Source organism: Thunnus thynnus, chromosome 2, assembly GCF_963924715.1.
Source record: "Thunnus thynnus chromosome 2, fThuThy2.1, whole genome shotgun sequence".
Taxonomy (NCBI): domain Eukaryota; kingdom Metazoa; phylum Chordata; class Actinopteri; order Scombriformes; family Scombridae; genus Thunnus; species Thunnus thynnus.
In genome coordinates this window covers 36,491,687-36,512,049 of record NC_089518.1, presented here as the reverse complement: position 1 = coordinate 36,512,049, position 20,363 = coordinate 36,491,687, and the positions used below count along the sequence as shown (strand labels likewise).

The 20,363-nt window shown below is 39.6% G+C and overlaps 3 protein-coding genes across 5 annotated transcripts; 1 reads left to right on the top strand and 2 right to left on the bottom strand.

Moving 5' to 3' along the window:
• Positions 1-1,455: 1,455 nt before the first annotated feature.
• Positions 1,456-14,187, bottom strand: LOC137169418 (outer dense fiber protein 2-like). 3 transcript variants are annotated; one of them, XM_067572601.1, is made up of 17 exons: positions 13,704-14,178; positions 12,673-12,789; positions 11,204-11,343; positions 10,374-10,503; positions 10,127-10,258; positions 9,960-10,034; positions 9,805-9,876; positions 9,558-9,674; positions 8,404-8,604; positions 6,950-7,059; positions 6,030-6,165; positions 5,615-5,725; positions 4,380-4,643; positions 2,796-2,896; positions 2,521-2,683; positions 1,913-2,038; positions 1,456-1,681 (listed from the first exon to the last, which is right to left on the bottom strand). In XM_067572601.1, the coding sequence occupies exons 1-17, from the start codon at positions 13,806-13,808 to the stop codon at positions 1,535-1,537; spliced, it is 2,247 nt and encodes a 748-aa protein (XP_067428702.1). In that variant the 5' UTR covers positions 13,809-14,178; the 3' UTR covers positions 1,456-1,534. The 3 variants fall into 3 exon arrangements, with proteins under 3 accessions (XP_067428702.1, XP_067428709.1, XP_067428718.1); XM_067572608.1 differs by having other exon boundaries at positions 12,694-12,789; positions 13,704-14,176; XM_067572617.1 differs by lacking the exons at positions 1,456-1,681; positions 1,913-2,038 and having other exon boundaries at positions 2,527-2,679; positions 13,704-14,187.
• Positions 14,188-14,372: 185 nt separating this feature from the next.
• si:ch211-51h9.7 (uncharacterized protein LOC558400 homolog) lies at positions 14,373-17,153 on the top strand. Its single transcript, XM_067572653.1, has 2 exons — positions 14,373-15,053; positions 16,073-17,153. Exons 1-2 carry the CDS (start codon positions 14,633-14,635, stop codon positions 16,225-16,227), a joined length of 576 nt encoding a protein of 191 aa, XP_067428754.1. The 5' UTR covers positions 14,373-14,632; the 3' UTR covers positions 16,228-17,153.
• Positions 16,335-20,272, bottom strand: seta (SET nuclear proto-oncogene a). The gene is made up of 8 exons (XM_067572640.1): positions 20,043-20,272; positions 18,887-18,944; positions 18,566-18,708; positions 18,327-18,430; positions 18,124-18,237; positions 17,655-17,825; positions 17,336-17,467; positions 16,335-17,253 (listed from the first exon to the last, which is right to left on the bottom strand). The coding sequence occupies exons 1-8, from the start codon at positions 20,113-20,115 to the stop codon at positions 17,230-17,232; spliced, it is 819 nt and encodes a 272-aa protein (XP_067428741.1). The 5' UTR covers positions 20,116-20,272; the 3' UTR covers positions 16,335-17,229.
• Between the last annotated feature and the right edge of the window lie 91 nt (positions 20,273-20,363).

The window sequence follows — 20,363 nt, the reverse complement described above, 5'->3', positions numbered from 1 at the left end:
GGCTGAAAGTGATCGACTGAAGGCCCTACACGTGTTACACTGTATTTGGTGACCCACCAGACTCTGCGACCTGCAGTGTTGGAAGAAGTACTCAGATCCTTTATCTAAGTAAAAGTATCAATGCCACCATTAAGTAAAAATCCTGCATTAAAAATCCTACTTACTTACTAGTACTAAAGCAAAAGTACTAAAGTAAAAGTAATCCTGCATTTAAAATCCTTTTGCAGAAATTCATGATGTGCCACAGCCTGCAATATTAGTACTTTTACTTTAGTACTTTATGTAAATTTAGCTGGTAATACTTCTATACTTTTAATGCAGGATTTTTTACTTGTAATGAAGTGTTTTTACATCGTGTTATTGATACATCTCAGCACTTCTTCCAACACTGCGGGTCACAGAATCTGATGGGTCACGAAATACAGTGTAACACCGGCCCTGACTATGGTGGTACCCAAGGCGAGATTTTAGATTGGAGCAAAATAGATGATTAAATAATACACAAAATAAATTATAATAAAGCAGTAAAATGTTAATAAAATATAATACAACAAACCACACATACATTAAAATTATACACATGTTTTATTTGAGGTGACAGAGGTCCATCAGTCCTTTTTAAACACATTTTACAGACACGTGCGAGGTTACATACAGTGCTTCATATGGGATCAGGCTTTTGACTCTTAATATAACCTGTTTTGTTCTTGGTTTAATAATCTGACAAAATGTTTTTTTGTGATAAAATGAAAACTATCTAATTACAGTTGGGTTTGTTTAGCTACTGAGAGTCTTTCTGGCATTAACATTTGCTCCACATTATAATATAACACTCCCTTAATCTCTCTTTTTAAAAAAATCTGCCTGTTTATTATTTATTTGCTCAATTTGTACAAATACACACTTCTCATCCCAAAACTTCAAATCTAATTCCAATATAAGACATTGCAAAATTCAGCGTTAAAGCCACCAGCCGGCTGTTTAATTGCCATTTTACATGCTCTGTAGTGCTGTTAACACTTTCCTGACAACCCAAAATAAATGTTGACATTTTAAGTACACAACAGACAGATCCGAGTCATTTATAAAATATCTTAGTTTACCTCCTATAAGGTTTTAATGAGAAAGAATATCTTGAATTACCAAACTGGTTAAGGGGATTTGGTGGGAGTAAGTCTATATTCTATCTAAAATATTCATATTTATTTAATATAGTATTTTAAACCTATGGTATTTCATATAGGAATTACATTTGGGACATTCAGTTTGACTGCATTGGAAGCTAAATATGTTTATATTTATTATGTAGTTATTTTTTATTTTGCATACATTTGAAAGAAAAGTAAAATTCAGAGACATTAAGTGTCAAATCTCATCAGAATCAACAACTGTGCAGAAAAGTTTTTTTTATTCAAAAGCATATAAATACATTCCAATCAACTAAAACGTAAAAACTTTCATTTTAAAAATCACTTTATTCATTTCATAGAGGTTATAAGGCTCGGATGCCTGTTCGAACCGGACGATTTAGTGGTCAGCTTGCAAGCAAAGAGTCACCAAACACGTTTCCGTATGAGGTTTTGAGAAAATGAACGTAGTTCTGCAGACTGCGGTTCGTAGCGTCCGACTGCTCCAGTCTGTCCTTCAGGTTCTGCAGCTGACTCTGGAAACGACGCTCCATCTGAAGAACAGAAACGCACAGAAACAAAACATCCGTAAGAATTCCAATTTTCCTTTTTTCAGCTCTTCAATGTTTGTTTGTGAGCCACAGATTCACACGTGTGTCCAACATGAGAGTCAGCGGATAACAGATATGTTATTTATGTTATTTAACCCTGTTCAGAGTGTGAATCTGTCTAAACAGTCACTGACTAGTAATGGAAGCATTTTGAAGAGACGCACAGTGACGTACCTCCTGCTTGCTTCGCTGCAGTTGACTCATCTCTGTTTTGGCTCGGCTCAGCTGACTCTGCAGGTCCAACGCTTTCGACTGAGACGCTCTCTCTTTGGCCAAAACTCTCTGCATGCTGTCGTCCACCTGCGGAGCCGATATTAAACGATAAGTTAGCAGTTTTTCAAATCTGTCTTCAAACAAGAGTCAGGTGCCCATTTGTATATCGACACAGAATAATTACAGAAAGCAAAAAAAAGGTTTGAACTCTGTTTTCTTGTTTAAACGTTGCTCCTCGTTTCTGATCATCTCTCTACTGTCAGCTGTCTACTAGAGCCAGAAAATGCTCCAAAAATAATTTTAAAAGTTTTAAAAGCAACGCATTTTAAGGTATTTAAGGGGTCATGATAACATTACTTCAGGCCTTTTCTGCATTGACAAAATACAAGCAGGATGAGTAGTGGAGGAAATGAAAAGGGAAGGGCAAAGGGCCCAGACAGTAGCAGGTATAACAGAATCCAAACATGTGTAAACCATCAGACTGACAATATCCTATACTATATCTCAGCAGCCGCTCTGTGACTCTTTAGATTTGAATCAGGTAAAGATGTGACTTCATAGTTTCAGACCTGTCGCTGTGCGTCATCCAGAGTATGTTGCAGCTTCCTGGACAGGACGCTGCACTCGCAGACCTTCTCCTCCAGCTGCTGTTGAACACTGCGGATGGTCGCTTCCTTTGCGGTGAGAGTGTCAGACATCTCTTTGTTTTCTACCTTGAAGTCCTCCAACTTCCTTCACAAGCAGACAAATCAACAGAAAATGTAAACACGTCTGTGATTATTTCAAATCACAGAAGTGTTTTGATGCTCCAGCGATCAATTTGCAACCGATAAAAGTACACTACCTCTCTAGGTTGTACATTTTCTCTTTGTGAACGTTGTTCTCCTCCTGCAGCAGCGTGTTCCTCTGCTGAAACATCTCCAGCTGAGAGCCCTGCTGCTCCACCTGCAGATGAACACAATCAACAGATAACACAGTGTCAGTCATGATAGAAATCCACCTCTGCTGACCATCCAGGAGTCTAAAACGCTGAGCATATAATCCCAACGTCCAGTTCAATTTATTTATTTATATAGCGCCAAATCATAACAAAAGTCATCTCAGGGCACTTTTCACATAAAGCAGGTCTGGACTGGACTCTTTAATTTACAGAGACTCAATATTCCCCCCATGAGCAGCACTTGGCGACAGCGGAAAGGAAAAACTCCCCTTTAACTGGAAGAAACCTCAAGCAGAACTGGACTCTAGGTGGGCGGCCATCTGCCTCGACCAGTTGGGTTGAGAGAGAAAGAAAGAGGGAAGGAGAGACACAGAGAACCATAATAACAACATAAATAACAATAACAACAATAATAATAATAGAAATATGACTAGTAATAGTAATAGTCCAGAGTCCAGCATGTTAAAAACTCCATCACATCCTATCAACTCTCACATTTCTCATTTCACGCAACGGTGCAGTAACAAAACAAAAGAACCCGTCATTAACACGTTAAACACACCTGACACAAGACTGAACACAACCTCCATCTACAGCAGTAGAACAGGTCAACAACTTCACATATTTTGGACCCACTTTAGACAGTAAACTCAGCTTTGATTGATCGATTCCAAACCATCCGGCTGTACTGTTCCCCCTGTTTCTTTATCACGTTAGACATCTCCGACAACAACAACAACAACAACAGAAAACTTACCAGGATCACACATGCTGACGCGCGTCTCAGACCCCTCCGAGTCTGTTTCTATCATGTTAGGGAAGCGTAATCTGCACAGATAGCTGTTTATAGCACACAAATATCCTGCTATATATATGTATATGCGTTTCAATCAAGGCTCCCAGTCTGTCTGTGAGCTGTCTGTTTCACTACAGGTTCCCCTCACTCACTACGGTGGGCGGGGAAATAAAATCAATGAATCAATAAATACGATTTCTTCCCACGGAGCCAACATGAAAACTATTTTTGTTCAGTAAATTTCTGCTGTCAGTCAGTCTGGTGGAGGCAGTTTGTCCGGCTGCTGTCCTCTCAGCTGAACGCAGGTCGGAGTTGGTGTAGATTAAACAGTTCAAATGCTCACATCTCACTTCATATGTGGATTCCCAGTGAGAGTGAGTGTGTGTAAAGGAAAGGGATGCGCTGGATTTATAACACAAAACAAAACGAGGTCATCATTGCGAAACGGAGCGCGCCACGATAATCGTTTTATCTGGATTATCTTGTTTTCATAATCGTTTGAAGCCAAAATCGTAATTGAAAATAATAGAGGACTTTGAAAAGGAGAAGAGCTCAATTTGGCAGAAGTTCTGTCCCTTCTGCCATAGCAGCACTGAACAACCTGCTCGCTGACTCATCTGTGGGTGTGCGTGCAGATACGTGTGTTGGGATACAGGCGGGAGGAACGAGAGGTTTATAACAGCTGTCGGTACCTTGTGTCTAACTTCAGAGAGGGTGGCGCTGTGCTCTACGTTCCTCCTCTTGTGGACGTCGGCCTCCTCCTGGGCGTCTCGCAGCTGCTGCTCGGTCCTCCTCAGTTTGTCGGGCAGCGTCTCGAGTCCTCTGAGTCGGTCCAGCAGCTCCCTCTTCACCTGCTCCTTCTCCCTCTCCAGGCTCACCGTCACCTCCCGCGCCTCCTTCTGCGTCGCCTCCAGCTTCAGGCAGCACTCCTCCGATTCCAGACGAGCCTGCTGGACCTGCACAAGACAGGAAACAGCAAACTTCAAGTGTCTCTGTGTTTCCATGTAGAGATTATTATCTCTTAATGTGTGCAGATAGACATGCATGGATAAATACCATAAGGGCTCTTTTTCTTTTGTGATTTGAGTGTATTAAACCTTTAAAAGTTGAAAAGTATAATATATGTATAAAATGTCCAACTCATTGGCTGATACAGTATGGGGGGTTTTTTTGTTGTTTTTTTTTTACATACAAAAGCACATAAATCATGCAGATTTTTAGCTAAGATCTTTTTTTTTAGGGGTATAACAGTGATTCCCAACTGGTGGGTCGCAGTCCAAAAGTGGCCCCCGGGCTCATTCTGAGCTTTTGGGTCAAAAAATTCACTTTGAAATATATCACAAATTTCTAGAACAACATTTTTTTATTTTAAAGAACCATTTCCCGCTTCCTATTTAGCAGCGGCACTACAACATGCAACTTTACAGTGAAGTTCGTGGGTCACATGACCGTCGCCTTGCACGTCTGTTGACTGTAGTGCACTTTTCAGAGACGGAGATGACCTGGTTTTACTACACTGAACAAAAAAAAAGAGGAAGAGAAAAATATTTTATGCAGTGAAGTTCTGAAAAGCTTGAAAGCAACTTTTCTTCTCTTTATCATTTGCAGTCGTTGTGCTTCTTTGTATTTGTCTTGTTTACATGTTATAATGGCTGTTGCAAAGCTCCTAATGTTTTTAAATGTTTTTTTTTGTCTTGCTGTAATACTTCTTATCTGATTGAGCTTTAAGCCTCAGTTGTACTTCAGTTATCTCAGTTTTCAGGTGGTGAAGCTGCAGCAGTGGTTAACTCTGTCTCCTCCGCTGACAGGAGAGACGGATGGACGGGTGTGAAGATGGTCAATGTGTGAACCGTGACCTGATGTCCGAGCGGTAAAATCTGGACCCTGACGTTAGACTGAGGTTAGTCAGGAACTAGTCTCACTGTACCTTCTTCTTGTATTTCTCCACCAGGTTTTCGTGCTTTTTGATGGTTGATTTCAGCCGCCGGGCTTCAGACTGCAAACCTCTGAGCTTCTCCTCAGACGACGTCAACTGGACCTAAATATGATGCATGTTTATAATAAATGTCACCATAAAACACAAGAATTATGACATGAATCCACATTTCATAATTATGCAAAGTATTATAATACTGCAATTATATTAATAACAAAAAAAGAGCTCTAATAGTAATAATAGGTAATAACAGCAGAAGAAAAAGCAGTAAAATACCAGAAATGAAGATAATTTCAACAAGAATTTGTGTAATAACCACATATGCTTTCTAAAAACAACTGATTCTTCTTCTTATATATATAAATAAGGAGCTACTGTTTGTTGATGTAGATTTGTATGAAGGTACCGTGAGTCTTTGGTTGTCCAGCTTGGTGGAGGCGTTTTCAGCGCTGACGTGTTGAAGCTGATCCCTGAGCTCCTCCCTCTCCGTCCGACTCTTCTCCTCCGCCGAGCGGAGCTGGGAGCTCAGCTCAGCCACCTGCCTGTGAGGGCGGCAGGAACGTAAAGACTGTGTTATGTTGTCATCACAGTCCCCAAAAATCACTTTATAGTCACATTATTCCGGTTTTTCTAAACCGTTTTACTGCAATGAAACATGAAGCAACTTTCATTCATTTAATGACATTGAGAATTTGTTTTGTTTTACTCTCACAGTGATCGTTTTAACCTCCTCATTTTTTGTCTTTTCTTTAAAACTGGTTTAGTACATTTAATTGTTTATTTATTGTATGAATTAATTGTTTACAGAATCAAAACAACTGTATCACATTTTCTCTGACTTTCTTTGTCTGGTAAATGTAAACATTTAATGATATTTTAGAAATTCAATGAAACTACAGTGGAAATTTAGGCTTCGCTTTGCAGACTTTTCTCTTTGCTTTTTATTAAATTAAATTTGAGCTTTTTATTCATATCATGCAGTGCAATTTTTATTCTCCTGTTTTACTCGTCTCATCTATACTCGTCTATTCTATTTAAGCTTATTTTTATTTTCTATTTAACTTTTTAAACTTCTATTTAAATGTGTCTTTTTTATGATGTCTTGGGTTTCTTTCACATTTTGCATTTATGCCTTTTATGTTTTATGCAAAACACTTTGATTTGCCTTGTTGTTGAAAGGTGCTATTCAAATAAACTTGCCTCGCCCTCACAATAACAAAATATTGACATATATGATAATGACTCTACTACTGTTATCTGTACTGTTAGTGATGTGATGCGCTAGCGATGTGTTAAAGCATCAAACTGGACTGAATGCGCACTCACAATTTGAGAGCAGATACTTCTTCTTCTAGCTGTCCTTTAGCTGTCGCCTCTTTAGAGTGACGGAGGCACCAGTCGCTGGATGTGGACAGAGCTTGAGCCAGCTGGGTTTCCTGAAAGATAAAACACACACACACACACACACACACACACACACACACACACACACACACCGTCTTCTTATTACTGTTCATGTTTTAGCCTTTTAAGAAATTAATTTAGATTTGAGGAATTCTGTCCAGTCTGTACTGTAGCCTGCTGTATGTCGTAAACAAGCTCAGCCACTCTGCAGCTTCACCTCTGTGTTTGCTGCTGATTGAATGTTTGACTAGAATTCTGCCACTGAAGCAAAAAGGCCGGCTGGACTTCCTTTGAACTTGATTTGCATAAAAGCCAATGATCAGACGAGGAGCCGTCACTGCTGCACACCGCAGTGTCTGTGGATGATCCTGAATAACAACGACTTTATAGAAAGACATGATGTGTGTAATATTTTAATGCTGTGTGAACCAGAGAACTCAGAGGGGAAATATGTTTGTTTGCAACATATAATGCAAAGAAACCTTTTATTAGATGGTGAAAATACTTTTTTTTTTTTACCACCATTTACCAAAAGTCTAACTGAAATCACATTTAATCATCTCTCTTCAAAAATAATGTCAGCATATTTGTATTCAGTGTATTGTTAATAGTTTTGCATTATTAGAATGAAGAAAAAAAGTCTTTAGGAAAATATCAGAAATGTTTTTTTTGTGTCGGTGTCTGTGTTTGATTGACAGCAGCTGGCAGGCTACCAGTGTTAACCTGTACAGAGAAGAGACAAAGTAAACAAACTGCTGTAGCTACAAGTCAGACAGACAACGTGTCGCTAACAGAGATTTTGAAGAGCAATGACCAAACCAGCATCTAACGTGTCCGAAGCGACGTTTGCTTAGATGCTAGTTTAATGTGCTGCAGCTGCACAGCTAATTAGATATCTTTCCCCACATTTCTCCCCAGTGAATATTTGTTAGGCTGCAGGGCAAGACGTGTGTTCATGTTTGAAAGTTAGATAAGAAGGAGACTTTAGCAGGTTGTTGTTCAGAGTCTGTGGCTCTTGTGTTGTGTAGCAGGATGCAATCAGGCTCAGTGTGAATTTAAGCAAGATTTGATTTGCTGTATTGACTCCAGTTACATAGACTAATAACATAACGGTATTTCATCAAATTAATAAAACTAGGGGGCACCATCATGAATTTCAAAAATAAATTTCCCCCTTTTGGTTTCAGATTTTTTTTTCAAAGGAGAACACGGGACAAGTGATTTATGAAGCAGATATGTTGCTGTAGTAGTTGGACATTAAGACAATAATAAACAGCCACTGTTAAATTATTACAATGTAGATTAACATATTGGCTGTTGATGGATCTAACAAGCACTTGTCATGTTACAGGAGAGTACCTCTTCTCTAAACAAACCTTCTCCTGCAGTTTGGCGGCGAGCTGCCTGGCCGATTCCTCGGCTCGCTCGGCCTGCTGGGTCAGCAGGGCCAGCGCCTCCCGGTCTTGCTGGTCCTGCTCCTGGTCCTCCTCCTTCCTCTGCTGCTGCTTCACAGTCTGCAGCTCCTTCTGCAGAGCCTGGAGCTCCTTGTACTGCTGGTCGTAGCTCTGCTGCATCCTCTGCTCCACACAAACATTCACAAACCACGTTTAAGATGTAATGAAGATACGTTATTCATAGTTTGTAGACTGATTCTCTTCAGTTTCTTCAGTTACAACAGAGACCCAGTTTTTATAAAATAAAAATATCACCGTCTTATTTCTTTGGTAAAATATGGAAGCAAATCATTGCCATAATAATTTGAATTATGTCAACAACTGAATACCAAATTTTGAAATTTAATCACTTCTGAATTTATTGAACTGAAATATTTGACTTTGAAAACAATCTTTCTGAATTGATATGGTCACGATAGTTACTTTCAAGTTGTGCAATTTCAAAAACTTAATTTCCAGTATATATTTATTTTAGGGATCTCAAATTCAGAAAGTGTCTGATAATTCAAGTTGCTCTTTTTCGATAAGCTCAATTCAGATCTAAAAACTCAAGTCTCAGGTTGCTCAAACACACTTGGTCAAATTCAGACACTAAAATTCAAGATATGAAATTCAGACCTGAACATGAGGAGCACAAAAGAAAAGCAATCGAGCCTGAACGCAGTCGATCCGAGCTCTGGCCTACTGGCTTACCAAACGTCACTGGGTGCATTTCACACCAACTGGTAGCGATGGCAGAGATCTTAGCCACGCTAAAAGTTGTTATAATTTTTGTCCTCAGACTGCTGTTACGTCATTTCATTTGTCAAGTTTTGACATTTTTCCAGGTAAGAAAGTAACCATTTAGATTTGTTTGATCAGTTTATCCAAATAACGCCTATTTGAAAATTTGCTCCACCATTTTTGGAGATATGAGGAGCCAGGAATTTGGGTAAACTAGTCCTTTAAGGATTAGGGTTTGTAGCCCACATCTGAAATTTGTTGCGACACCGACGGTAGCGCTTATTTCACACGGTCAGTGTGATGTGCTGATGTGTGTGTGTGTGTTTTTCTGTATTTTCTTTATGTTCACAAACCTGAATCTGAGCATTCAGATGTCTTTTTTCAGTCTCTGCTCTGCTCAGCTGAGACTCCAGATGGTCGCGGGTAGACTCCAGAATTTTTGAAAGCTCCTCTGTCGTCTTTACGTTTTCCTGCAACGACAGAATGAAGCAGAGGATGAACGGGATCACCTGTACTGTACATGAACCGGTAAATGACTGTGTGAGAGATATCAAACTTTTTCTACCAAGCTTTATGTTTAAATACAGGTAAAGTTTTAACCTTTTCAAAATCCAAATGCTTAGCAAGCTTGAAGGCCTCTTTCTCTTTGTTGGTGAATTTGGCTAAAAGTCGCTGTAAGAGAAGAAAAAAAAACAACATCAGATGTTATTTGGCAGCAAAACAACACTGTATGTGACCTGGTGATAGTTACTCACAGTGTTCTCTGCTTCACTGTCGGCCAATCTAATCTTCAAGGCATCTTTCTGTTCTGACCACACCAGCGATTCCCTCTGTCGACAACACGGCATTTTAAACAAACAGTCAGAGGAGAATTATTGCATGTTGACACTGAGTTTTTCTTCTGCGCATAAACTTCCCGTACCTCGTGTTCACTCCACTCTCTGAGGAGCTCTCGAAGGCTGTGGTTCGTGTGGTCAAACATCTCTATCTTCTCTATCAACAACTCCTGCTGCCGTCTGAGTGAAGCTGTGTGTATCTTAGATAGCCGCTTGTCCTAAAAAAAGTGATCGAAAACAAAGAAACGTGATCATCCATCCTGCATTTATTCATCATCTTTCTGACCAGCTGTGTTCTGAAAATGATGACCTGGTGGACCGGTGTCTGATTACCTTAGCAAGGCTGTCGATAGTTTCCTTCAGGGCTGTCAGCTGATTGGCTACCGCTACGCCATCGATCTCTGCTTCTACGAGCGCTCTCAGGAGCACATCCACCTTTCTGCCTTCAGCTCCAGCATCCGCCCTGAAAGCAAGAGAAGAAGAGACATTTCAGTCTTTACAGGGATCTACAAGGATGATATGAAGCACTACCTGTGTTTCAGCTGTCATCACATATGGAGTGTTTGCAACCTGCACTTTTTCGGTTGGTTGGAGCAGAAAACCATCTCTTCCACACAAAGAGTTGGTGTTTCATCTTTATAAATGACAAAGCATTTAAACCCAACAGTGCGTTTTACCACAATCAGAAGGTTTTATGTCATACAGCTGTTCTCAAAGAGAAACTGCAGCGCTCAAATAAAACAACACATTTACAACTGTTTTTTAAAGAGTGAACATAATGCACATGTCCAGTAACAATTTATCAAATGCACTGTGTTGCTTTCTGGTCTATTTGCAGCAACAGGTGATAAATAAATCTATGTTTGTGCCTCATCTGTGACCGATTTCTCCCTGTATGATGTTTAACAACAATGAAAAACAGTGACCCAGGAGAGTAGCCCCTTTTTTAATTTTGAGGGGACCTGACATATATCACTTCTACAATAGTTGCAGCTGTTAAAACTGTCTGGATGGGATTTCTTGTTGTCTAAATTTGGACTGTTAACCACCTAAAGATAACGAAATGTCTCCAGAAATGAAAAGTAGATCATCTAAAGTCGTTTTGAACTCTAAGACATTAATACAAAGCTTTGTAGTTTTCCAGCTGCTGAAGCGTCTCTTACTTCTTTGATCGACGGTTGCTTTCTTGCTCTCTGAGCAGGACGCTGAGGTTTTTGGATACTGCATCCAGCTCTTCTTCCTGCTCCTCTGCGTCACGCTGGAGGCCAGTCCCACCTTCTGACTGATGCTGAACTCTGCTCCTCTGCTCATAAGACACAAACAAAGAGAACTCATGTTCAATGAACACACACAAATAAGGCTGAACTTGATTGAAAAAAGTTGAATTCTGACAACAAACTGTCAACAGCAGGGTTGTTCAATAAAGTGTAAATATCTGTGCTGAGCTCTGCAATTAAACCAGGTGCTGGAATATTTTCTTACATGAAAAAATTAAAGTTCTGAAGAAAAGTTGCAAGTTATGATTATTTTGATTAACCATTAATATGCTGATTTATTTTACTTATAAATCAATGAAGTGTTTGTCTATAAAATGTGAGAAATTTGTAAAAAATGTCCGTAATTATTTCTTAGAGCCCATGGTGACGTCTTCAAACGTCTTGTTTGATCTAATTAACAGACCAGACTCCCAAAAAAATCAGTTTACCATCATGTATGACACAGAAAAGCTTCAATCTTTACATTTGAGACGCTGCAACAAGCAAATATTTGGCATTTTTGTTTAAAAAATGAGTGTGTTTAAACACACACCGGTATCCTGCTTATGATCAGGTTTTTGGAGTATCCCGGTTAGGTGTAGAGCACGTACAAACACCATATCCTGGTTTCAGAAACCTTTTAAGAAACCTGGATATGATACCTGGAATACTCCAATAGAAACTGTGACATACTGTAGAAACACCTCATGCAGGTGTCTAAACATTCTCTGTTGGTAGAGAAATGAATGACTGAGATGCTGAGGAAACAGGGAGCTGAATGACCAGGTTTCTCATGTTCAATGTAAACACCATATCCAGGATTCTCTTGCGAATGTAAACGCAGTCAATCATTAAAACAATTATTAAATGATCAAAATAGTCGACGATTGTCTATCGCTAATTGTTGAAGCACTATTCTGAAGTATTCAAAGTAATATCAAATTCCCTTCCAATAAAATGTGCTGCGTATCAGTGTATATTTTTCATTTCATTCAGTTGGAGCTTTAAAATCCTTTAAATTTTTTTGGTAACTTTTTATGTGCTTAATTATTTGCAAAATAGGCAGTCCTTCTGCAGTTTCAGAGGCGCACTAAGTGATTCCCTGCCCATCATCAGTCTGTCTATTTTACTGCAGGGTTTCTCACAGGAGTCAATTATCTGCTCTGTGTGTTGCACTTAAAAATAAAATTAGCATTCTTATTCTTTATTACATTTAATTTGGTTTGTATTTTATTAAGTACTTTCAGCACTAAGCGTAAAATACTTCTCTAACAGTGAAATCTTGTCAAAGAAGCTGTGTATGTGTTAAGTAGCATATTTGTTGGCTTTAATTGAAAGTATAACATGACAGTGAGAGATAAACACTATAAAGAGACCTGACACATGTATGAACCCACATCTCTTCTGGAGGACAGTATTCCTGGAGGAATCCATGGCGCCCGACTCTTTGACCTCCCTCCTTCTCCCTTCACCTGGGCATCTTTTGTCCTGTTCTGCAGGGCAAAAAAAAGAATTCACAAGTAAAATATCATCTTCCAATCTTGATAATTCAGTCTATTTAATTGTAAACTCTTGCTTGGTTTTAGCGTGTTAAAGGGGAACAATTACAATGTGCTGTGAAGAAGCTAACACATCAGTACTTATAGGACGGGTTCACAATTTTACAAGTGTGTCTTAAACCAGCAGTCAGATGTCCATATGAACAGTGAAAGAGGTTCCTCCTACTGGATATTAAAAGATCCCCTTCAAATGCGCTTTCAATGGAAGTGTTGGAGGCCAAAATCCACAGTGTGTCCACAGTTATTTAGTGCAAAAATGTATTTAAAAGTTGATGTGAAGCTTATATGAGGCTTCAGCAGTCTGAGTTAGTCATATCAAGTGGATATCTGACACATTTACAGTCTCTTTAGCATCAAATTCCATCTTTGTGTTTCCTTGGACAGTGTTTCCCTGTTGAGCTGTGGTGGAAGTATAGTAACAAAAAGAGGGACTTTGGCACTAAAAAGACTGTAACGTTGAAAGATATCTACTTGATTTGACTTATTTCGACAGCTGAAGCTTCATATTAGCTTAAGATAAACTTTTAAATACATTTTTTGCACAGAAGTGCATTATGAAGGGATCTTCTTATGGTCAGTATGAACAGGAGGAATGATTACAGCAAGAAAAACATGTTTCAATGTTTATTTGGGCTCCTGACAGTTGTTTTAAGACAGACCTGAAATATTCTGAACCTGTCCTTTAAGACAGGTGATGCATTTCACACATTTGTTTACATTTTACATTACAAACGTACTATGCATGTGGGATATTTAAAATGTCAATCAAAAAGTGACCTATGACAACGTAACATAGTATTTCCACTTTAATGAACCAGTGTAACTCATGGTGTAACTATGTTGTTTACCTGCGGGGTCTTGCTGGGACTCCTTCTCATATGAACGTGTACAGGTGTGGTCTCCGGTACATGGACATGAACCGGCGGTGGCGGCGGTGAATCCCGGGTTTTCATTCCTCCCCCTAAGGTTAAAACTGCCCTCAGAACGCTTTTAGGGCCAATAAATGCCCGAAACAATGAATATAAGCAAACGACAGCTCATTATTAGCGTGTTAAGTTACATGTTCCCAAGATAAATCTCTACTTGTGTCTGCGTGGAACGGACGGTTGTTTGGGGAACGACAAACGAGCCCGCTGATTGGCTCGTTTGCAAGATCTCGTTCTGTGATTGGTGGAAGGGAATTTTTGATAAGCGTTGCCCGTGGTTACCATAGAAAGTAACGGTTAATGTTTAAATCGACTGTTAAAAACGCATTTAGCTTATAAAGCCATTTCCTTAAAAAAAGCGAATTTAATTTTCAAACGTAAGACTTTCTGTCCGTCTTACTACTGTTTTTTTATTAGAAAAATACCAAAAAAAGAAAGAAAATAAAAACACAAAAATGAATCTCAAAATGACGGTGACACAACTAAAATGTATTTTATAGTTGAAATGAGACTAATATAAAGCTTAAATTCATTTTTAATGGTTTAGTTATGTAACTGTTCAGTACGCAGTTAAAAAGTAGGAAATGGTTGAGATGACTGTATTTCCTGTTTTTCTGCACGGCACTTCCGAATATTCGCTATTAGTCGCTGCCTAAGTTCACTAATCACCATAATAGCGGTATATACATATCCAACAAGTCTGTACTTCGACGGGTCAAAGGCGAAACTGTTGAATCTTGGGTATTTTCGATTGGTATTTCGATAACCAAACGGCACTGATCGATGTTTCAGTCGACGCGCTGTCTCGGGTAAAAACAAAGCTAGTTAGTTTGCAGGTCCATGTGCGTGCAATGAGATGCAAACGGGGCCTGTGGCTGCTCGTAAAGCAGCTGGAGAGGTTCATAATAATCCAGTACATTTCCTTTGTACTGCTGTTTTACCCTGCTGCATACCGGCCCGGTGAGGCGTGTGCTACCGGGACCAGCGCCGACACGCTGCTGCTGTGCAGGGCGTGCGGACACGAGCTGGCTGTCGGGACGGACATCCACTTCGTCCCCAGCCGGTTGGCGCTCTCCAGCCGCAACGACACGCTGCTCGGGGGCCGGAGGGTTAATGTCCAGCTTTTCGAAAACCCCCACGGACACCGGTTTGAGGTGATCACGTTCAGAAAAGCGGACGTTACCCAGCACTGGCCGGCAGATAAGCGCTTCTCCTGGTTCCCGGGCTATTCATGGACGGTGGCCACCTGTCCTCGGTGTAATTCTCATTTAGGTGGGTATAAACCCGTAAACATCCTGAAGTACAGTACACATCCTCAGAAACTTTCAAACTTATAAACAAGTTTGCGTAAACTTAAAAGTTTCAAGAACTTTTAGGTTAAGTCGTGTGTACTCTGCTATGACACATCACTTCTACAATTAAGACAAAACGCAAAACAAATCTATGAAAGCCTTTTCGGCCACATGCCATTTTTTCCCAAATATTCATAATCATGACAAAGCATAAAAAACTCTTAGAGTCATTCTTTCTTATAAAATACTCGTATCTATATTTAAATTTGATATAATCCGGATGTAGTATATCCCAATTAAAACTAACTGTCTCAATTATGGAGAAATACTTTAAATATTGAGCCAAAAATAATTTGAAGTCAAAAGGCTCAAAAGTTTGCCACATTAAAGTAGCTGTGGAAAAGTATTCTTATGAAATACCTTCATGTAGAGCTGAAACTATTATCAGCATATTGACAGAGCATCAATCAGTTACATTTTTGAAACTATTTGCTGGTTTTCTTCACATTTAATAACAGTAATATGAATATTTTGCAGTTTAGGACTGTTAGTCGGACAAAATAGAAATTTTAATATGTAATAATTTATTTTTTACCAAGATATTGTGTAGTAAGTTCATTATGGAGCAAGTAATAAATAAATAAAGCAATAATAAATTATTACTTGCTTACTATGTTGTTACTAATAACTTCAGTGTTAAATCAGTCTACATAAAGATTTTAATCTCAAATTATGCACATTCATGTAATTTAGCCTTATGAAATACTATTAGTGTGTATCATTTGACATCCAGTATTTGGCATCACATAATTTACAAGCAAAATAGAGGAAAATTATACTTGCCGAACAAGCTTTCTTAGTAATCCCATCCTACACAGACTTTCCACTTGAGTTTAGAGACCCTGTTTCGCTTTGCTTTAAGTGATATATATAGTGTGGTGCCCATTAAAACATCTTAACATGTGTTTTAGCTATTGATTTGTTTCTTTCTCACTCCAGGTTGGGCCTTCCAGCCCATCGATTGGCCAGACACGATCACAAAAACCAGATTTGAGGAGTCGGAGCACACCTTCCTGGCTTTAATCACCCATCAACTGTTAAGAGAAGATTTTGCCTCGAGCCTGCTCATAACCCCAAAATCCTTTGTGAGCTGATGTGCGTTGACTGTACGATTTAACCCAGGCGCCTTTGCTGCTACCTAAATCTATTTTTTAAATAAATTTCTATGCACCTACTTGGTTTGAAGACTCCCACACATGTATACACAGTAAGTTTTATTATTGTAACAAAGCAAGTTGTACACCTCAAATTTAAAACAGTTTCTTCCCCCCCCAGCGGAAAAGGAAAGTGTGATTAAATGTAAATTCTGTGAGATAACAGGTTTGTTTTTTTTTTTTAAACCCATGAAGCAGTGGGGGCCAAAATTTACAAGCTTGTTTTTTTTTTCCATTTTGTTCTTTATTAGAAATGTCATTCAATTTTCATGGATATCTGTAAAACAATACAATGAAAAAAAAAAAAAAAGTCCCATAGAAATGGTGTCAAAATAACCACTCTCCCCAATAACCAACATACTCCTGCCCCTCCCCAGCTTACCCCACCCCCCTCCCCCTAAACATTACAAGTCAAAGGAATGAGCTGGTACTTGTTAACCACATAGGGGAAAATAACAGTTTTTTCAAGGGATCAAACGCCCAACTGAAAAAAAAAGAAAAAAAAAATTATGGTAAAAAAAAAAAAAAAAAAAAAAAAAAATAGAGGTCTGCTAGAGCTAGGTCACTACACCATGGCTTTAGTCAATTTACCACACAACCTTTAACAGGAGGAAATATGTGTGAATTGTCTTCAAATTCTACTCAGGATGCCGTGCTGATTCTATTTTTATACTTTTTTTATTATTATTTTTTGAGATGACTTTGGGGGATGGTACTCACAATTCAGGGCAAAGTGCCATTGGCCTTAGATGAGTCAAAGGAGAACATAACATGGCACCAACAGGTGAAGAGGCTTCAGAATGTAAAATGAAGCACACACGGATTTAAAAAAAAAAAAAAAAAAAAAGTTAAAAAAAAAAGTAAAACCTTTGCTCCCGAACATGAGTGGAAAAACAAAATAGGGAATAGAAGGTTGAGGGTTTGGGTAGGTGATGTTTTATCTTAGTCGTCTTCTCCCTCGTCATCCTGAAAGATCAAAGATAGACAGTCAGTGGATGTTGAAAACACAACTGCTGCAACACTACTTCTTTTCTTAACTTTGCTTTACCTCTCCATCTTCTCCATCATCCTCTTCATCCTCCTCTCCGTCTTCATCACCCTCCTCATCTATGTCCTCCAGACCCTCCTCGTCTTCTTCATCATCCTCACCTTCACCCTCTTCATCATCCATGTCAGGAACCTATGGATGAGAATCACTTAGTGTTTGCTTTTCAGTTTAAAAACAGACAAAGTTAAGTGTCCTGCTTTGGTTGATCCTTAAGATAATTTCTGCCAACTGAGGGAAGTGAGAAGGTAGATAAACATGCCACAAGCAGAGCCACATCGACCAAAGTAGCAACCATTCAGTTTGCTGGCAGTTAACATACCAGGTAGTACTGCAGCGGGTTTGGCCAGATGTCGTCCTTGATGACCTCCCCAAGCTCATCAGCGCCGGCATCGGCGTGATCAGTGAACCAAGTGAAGAAGCTCTCTGGCTCTTCATGTTGCCTCTTCCTTCCTGCTTTGTTCTGTGTCTGGCTGGAGCGCTTGGTCAGGTCCTACGAACAAACGAAGGACAATTAAGTGTCAGGTTATTTAAAACTTCTCAGTATGCAACCTCTGGAGTTAGGTCAGGTCAGGCTGCTATAATGTCAGTTAAGAACCTAAGGCTTGTAAAGCAATTCTGGAAAACAAGACGGGAACTCGATATATTAAGAAAAAACTAAAAAAAAAAAAAGGTACATATGTGAAGTGGATTTTAAGAATGCTACATAACTGGTTACAGGTTGTTTAAAAAAAAAAAAAGTTCCAGTTTACTTTACTGACAACACAAAAACTTAAAAAACACACACATACCTTTCCTGATTTCCATTTGATTTCTGTTGACTTTGAAGATGGGTCTCCGCTCTCGTTCAGATGGAATTCTTTGGAAAGTACTTTGTTTTCGAAGTACGGATTTTCATCGAAATACTGTAACACAGAATATACTCAGGTGAGAACACATACACAAAAACAACCTGCACCTCCTCCATGTCATATGTGCAGCAAACAATACTTACAAAATCTATTCTGTAGCCTGACTTGATGTCTTCAAACTCTGTCACCTCCACTCGGCTCAGGTAATGAAGTGCTTCTTCATCTTCCTCCCCCAGTAGGGCAGATACTGTGGAAAAGATTTTGAAGATAAAACTTTAACTCCATATACGGTCGGAATCATACAAAAAAAAAAAAGAAAAAAGCTTTCATTATTTCCATTAGCCAGACTACAGCAACGTAGACCTAAAGTTGAATTGCTTACCTTGTGGATGGTTGACAAACGTGGTGACCCAGAAGTTGGGGATTTTGGCGATCAGTTCTGACCTCTTCTGAAAGAATGGCTGACGGAGTTTGTTGTATTTCTGTTCTACTTTGAGGATCTCCTCACTGGCTTGCTCGTTCAACCTGAGGGAGGAAAAAAAAAAGGTTTTCATGCAAGCAAGTTCCCCTTTCTGTCAAAGATGTGCTAATCACCTGTAGTTTTCTGATGGACAGAAAATCTCAGGCATACTTTAAAAACAACAACAACAAAAAAACAGTCTCTCACAACCCTGACTTAAATCAATGTCACAAATTTTCTTACCTGTCAATTTCATTTTGAACTTCGTCAATGTGTTCAATAGCTTCTTGCTGCTCTTTCTCTGCAGAGAAAAAATAACAAAAAACAAGATTTAATACAAATTAATTCTGTGACGAAGACAGATTTTTTTAAAAATAAAAAAACGTATTTTTTTTTATCTAAACTGAAAACATAGCGTACCACCTCATGTCCACATACAAAATTAAGAAAATATAAATAAGTTTTGTTTTTTTCTTGCTAATCCGAAGTTGCTTTTAATACCCGCAACTAGTTTTTACTGTGATCTGAAAATCCACCGGAGCAGCGAGGGCGGTTTTGCGGCAGTTTCGGTGTTTACAGCAGCTTAAGCCTCCGGTCCTCCGGAGGTTAGTGCACTGTGAACGGCCAATGGCAGCAGCTCTAGCGGCTCAGACACTCACCGTTTCCTGCCGGCTGCGACTGACGAGGCCGCGTGGTTTAAATGTGGGACATCTGACTGCACACACACACACGGAGCCGCGATAACGTGAGACACCAAGCGAGGACACACGCCAGAATAGACCCCAAACTGTCAAACTCCTGCTCATAAAAGGCCTGTATTCAGCTGCCTAAATACATAAAACAAGTGGCAGGTGGATTTAAATGCATCTTGATGACTAACAAAACATAACGTCGTCAGCTAGCGTTAGGTAACGTTACAACAACAACACTAGCTTGCTAAATGCTAACGCCTAACGTTAAATGAAACGGCCAACTTTTCCGGGTATTAAACTTCATAATTAATAAAGTAAGCATGAATTGCCAGATTTTAGGTCATATTACACCAGCACACTGAAGAATGATCCTCCAGCATCGCGCACGGCCACTCAGTCAGTATCCATCGACACAACTGGCCACGCTGATGATGCTAAATGAGCTAACATGGCCTCTCAGCACCGGTGTGAATTGAACAACAGCAGCGGCATGCTAACCAACGAGCTAGCTGCTGCGAGCTAAATGTGAATACACGCAGCAAAACACTGAGGTGAGCCACAAAGCAGGTCCCGGAGCGTTAAGCAAAATCAAAGCAACACACACAATAATTATTAACAATATTGCACCCCGGTGGTAGCAATGCAAATTATGTTAAGAGAAGAAAGTGAAAAATGGCGGTGAACGGTGAGGCCGCCATTCCCCTTACCGGAGGTTTCGTCCGCTCCGTCATGGTTCGAGTTCAGCTCCTTTTTACTCACTTTTGCCGCCGAGGCCGACATGTTTTCGCAAGCTGGGGTAACTTACAGACGTCTGAGAGAATAGCTGGTGGCTCTGAATCTGGTTTCTCCTTGAACAGGAGAACGTTAATTCGGCGTAAAGTTCAGCGTTCAGAAGCCAACAACGTGCTGCTTTCCGCACAATGTAGCTGCCGATGAGCGAGGAAGTCACAGCAACCGCCGCTCACGCGCTCCTTTCATTACGAACGCGCCTCGCCGAGTGGAGCAGAGACGAGCTCCGCCTCTCAAAG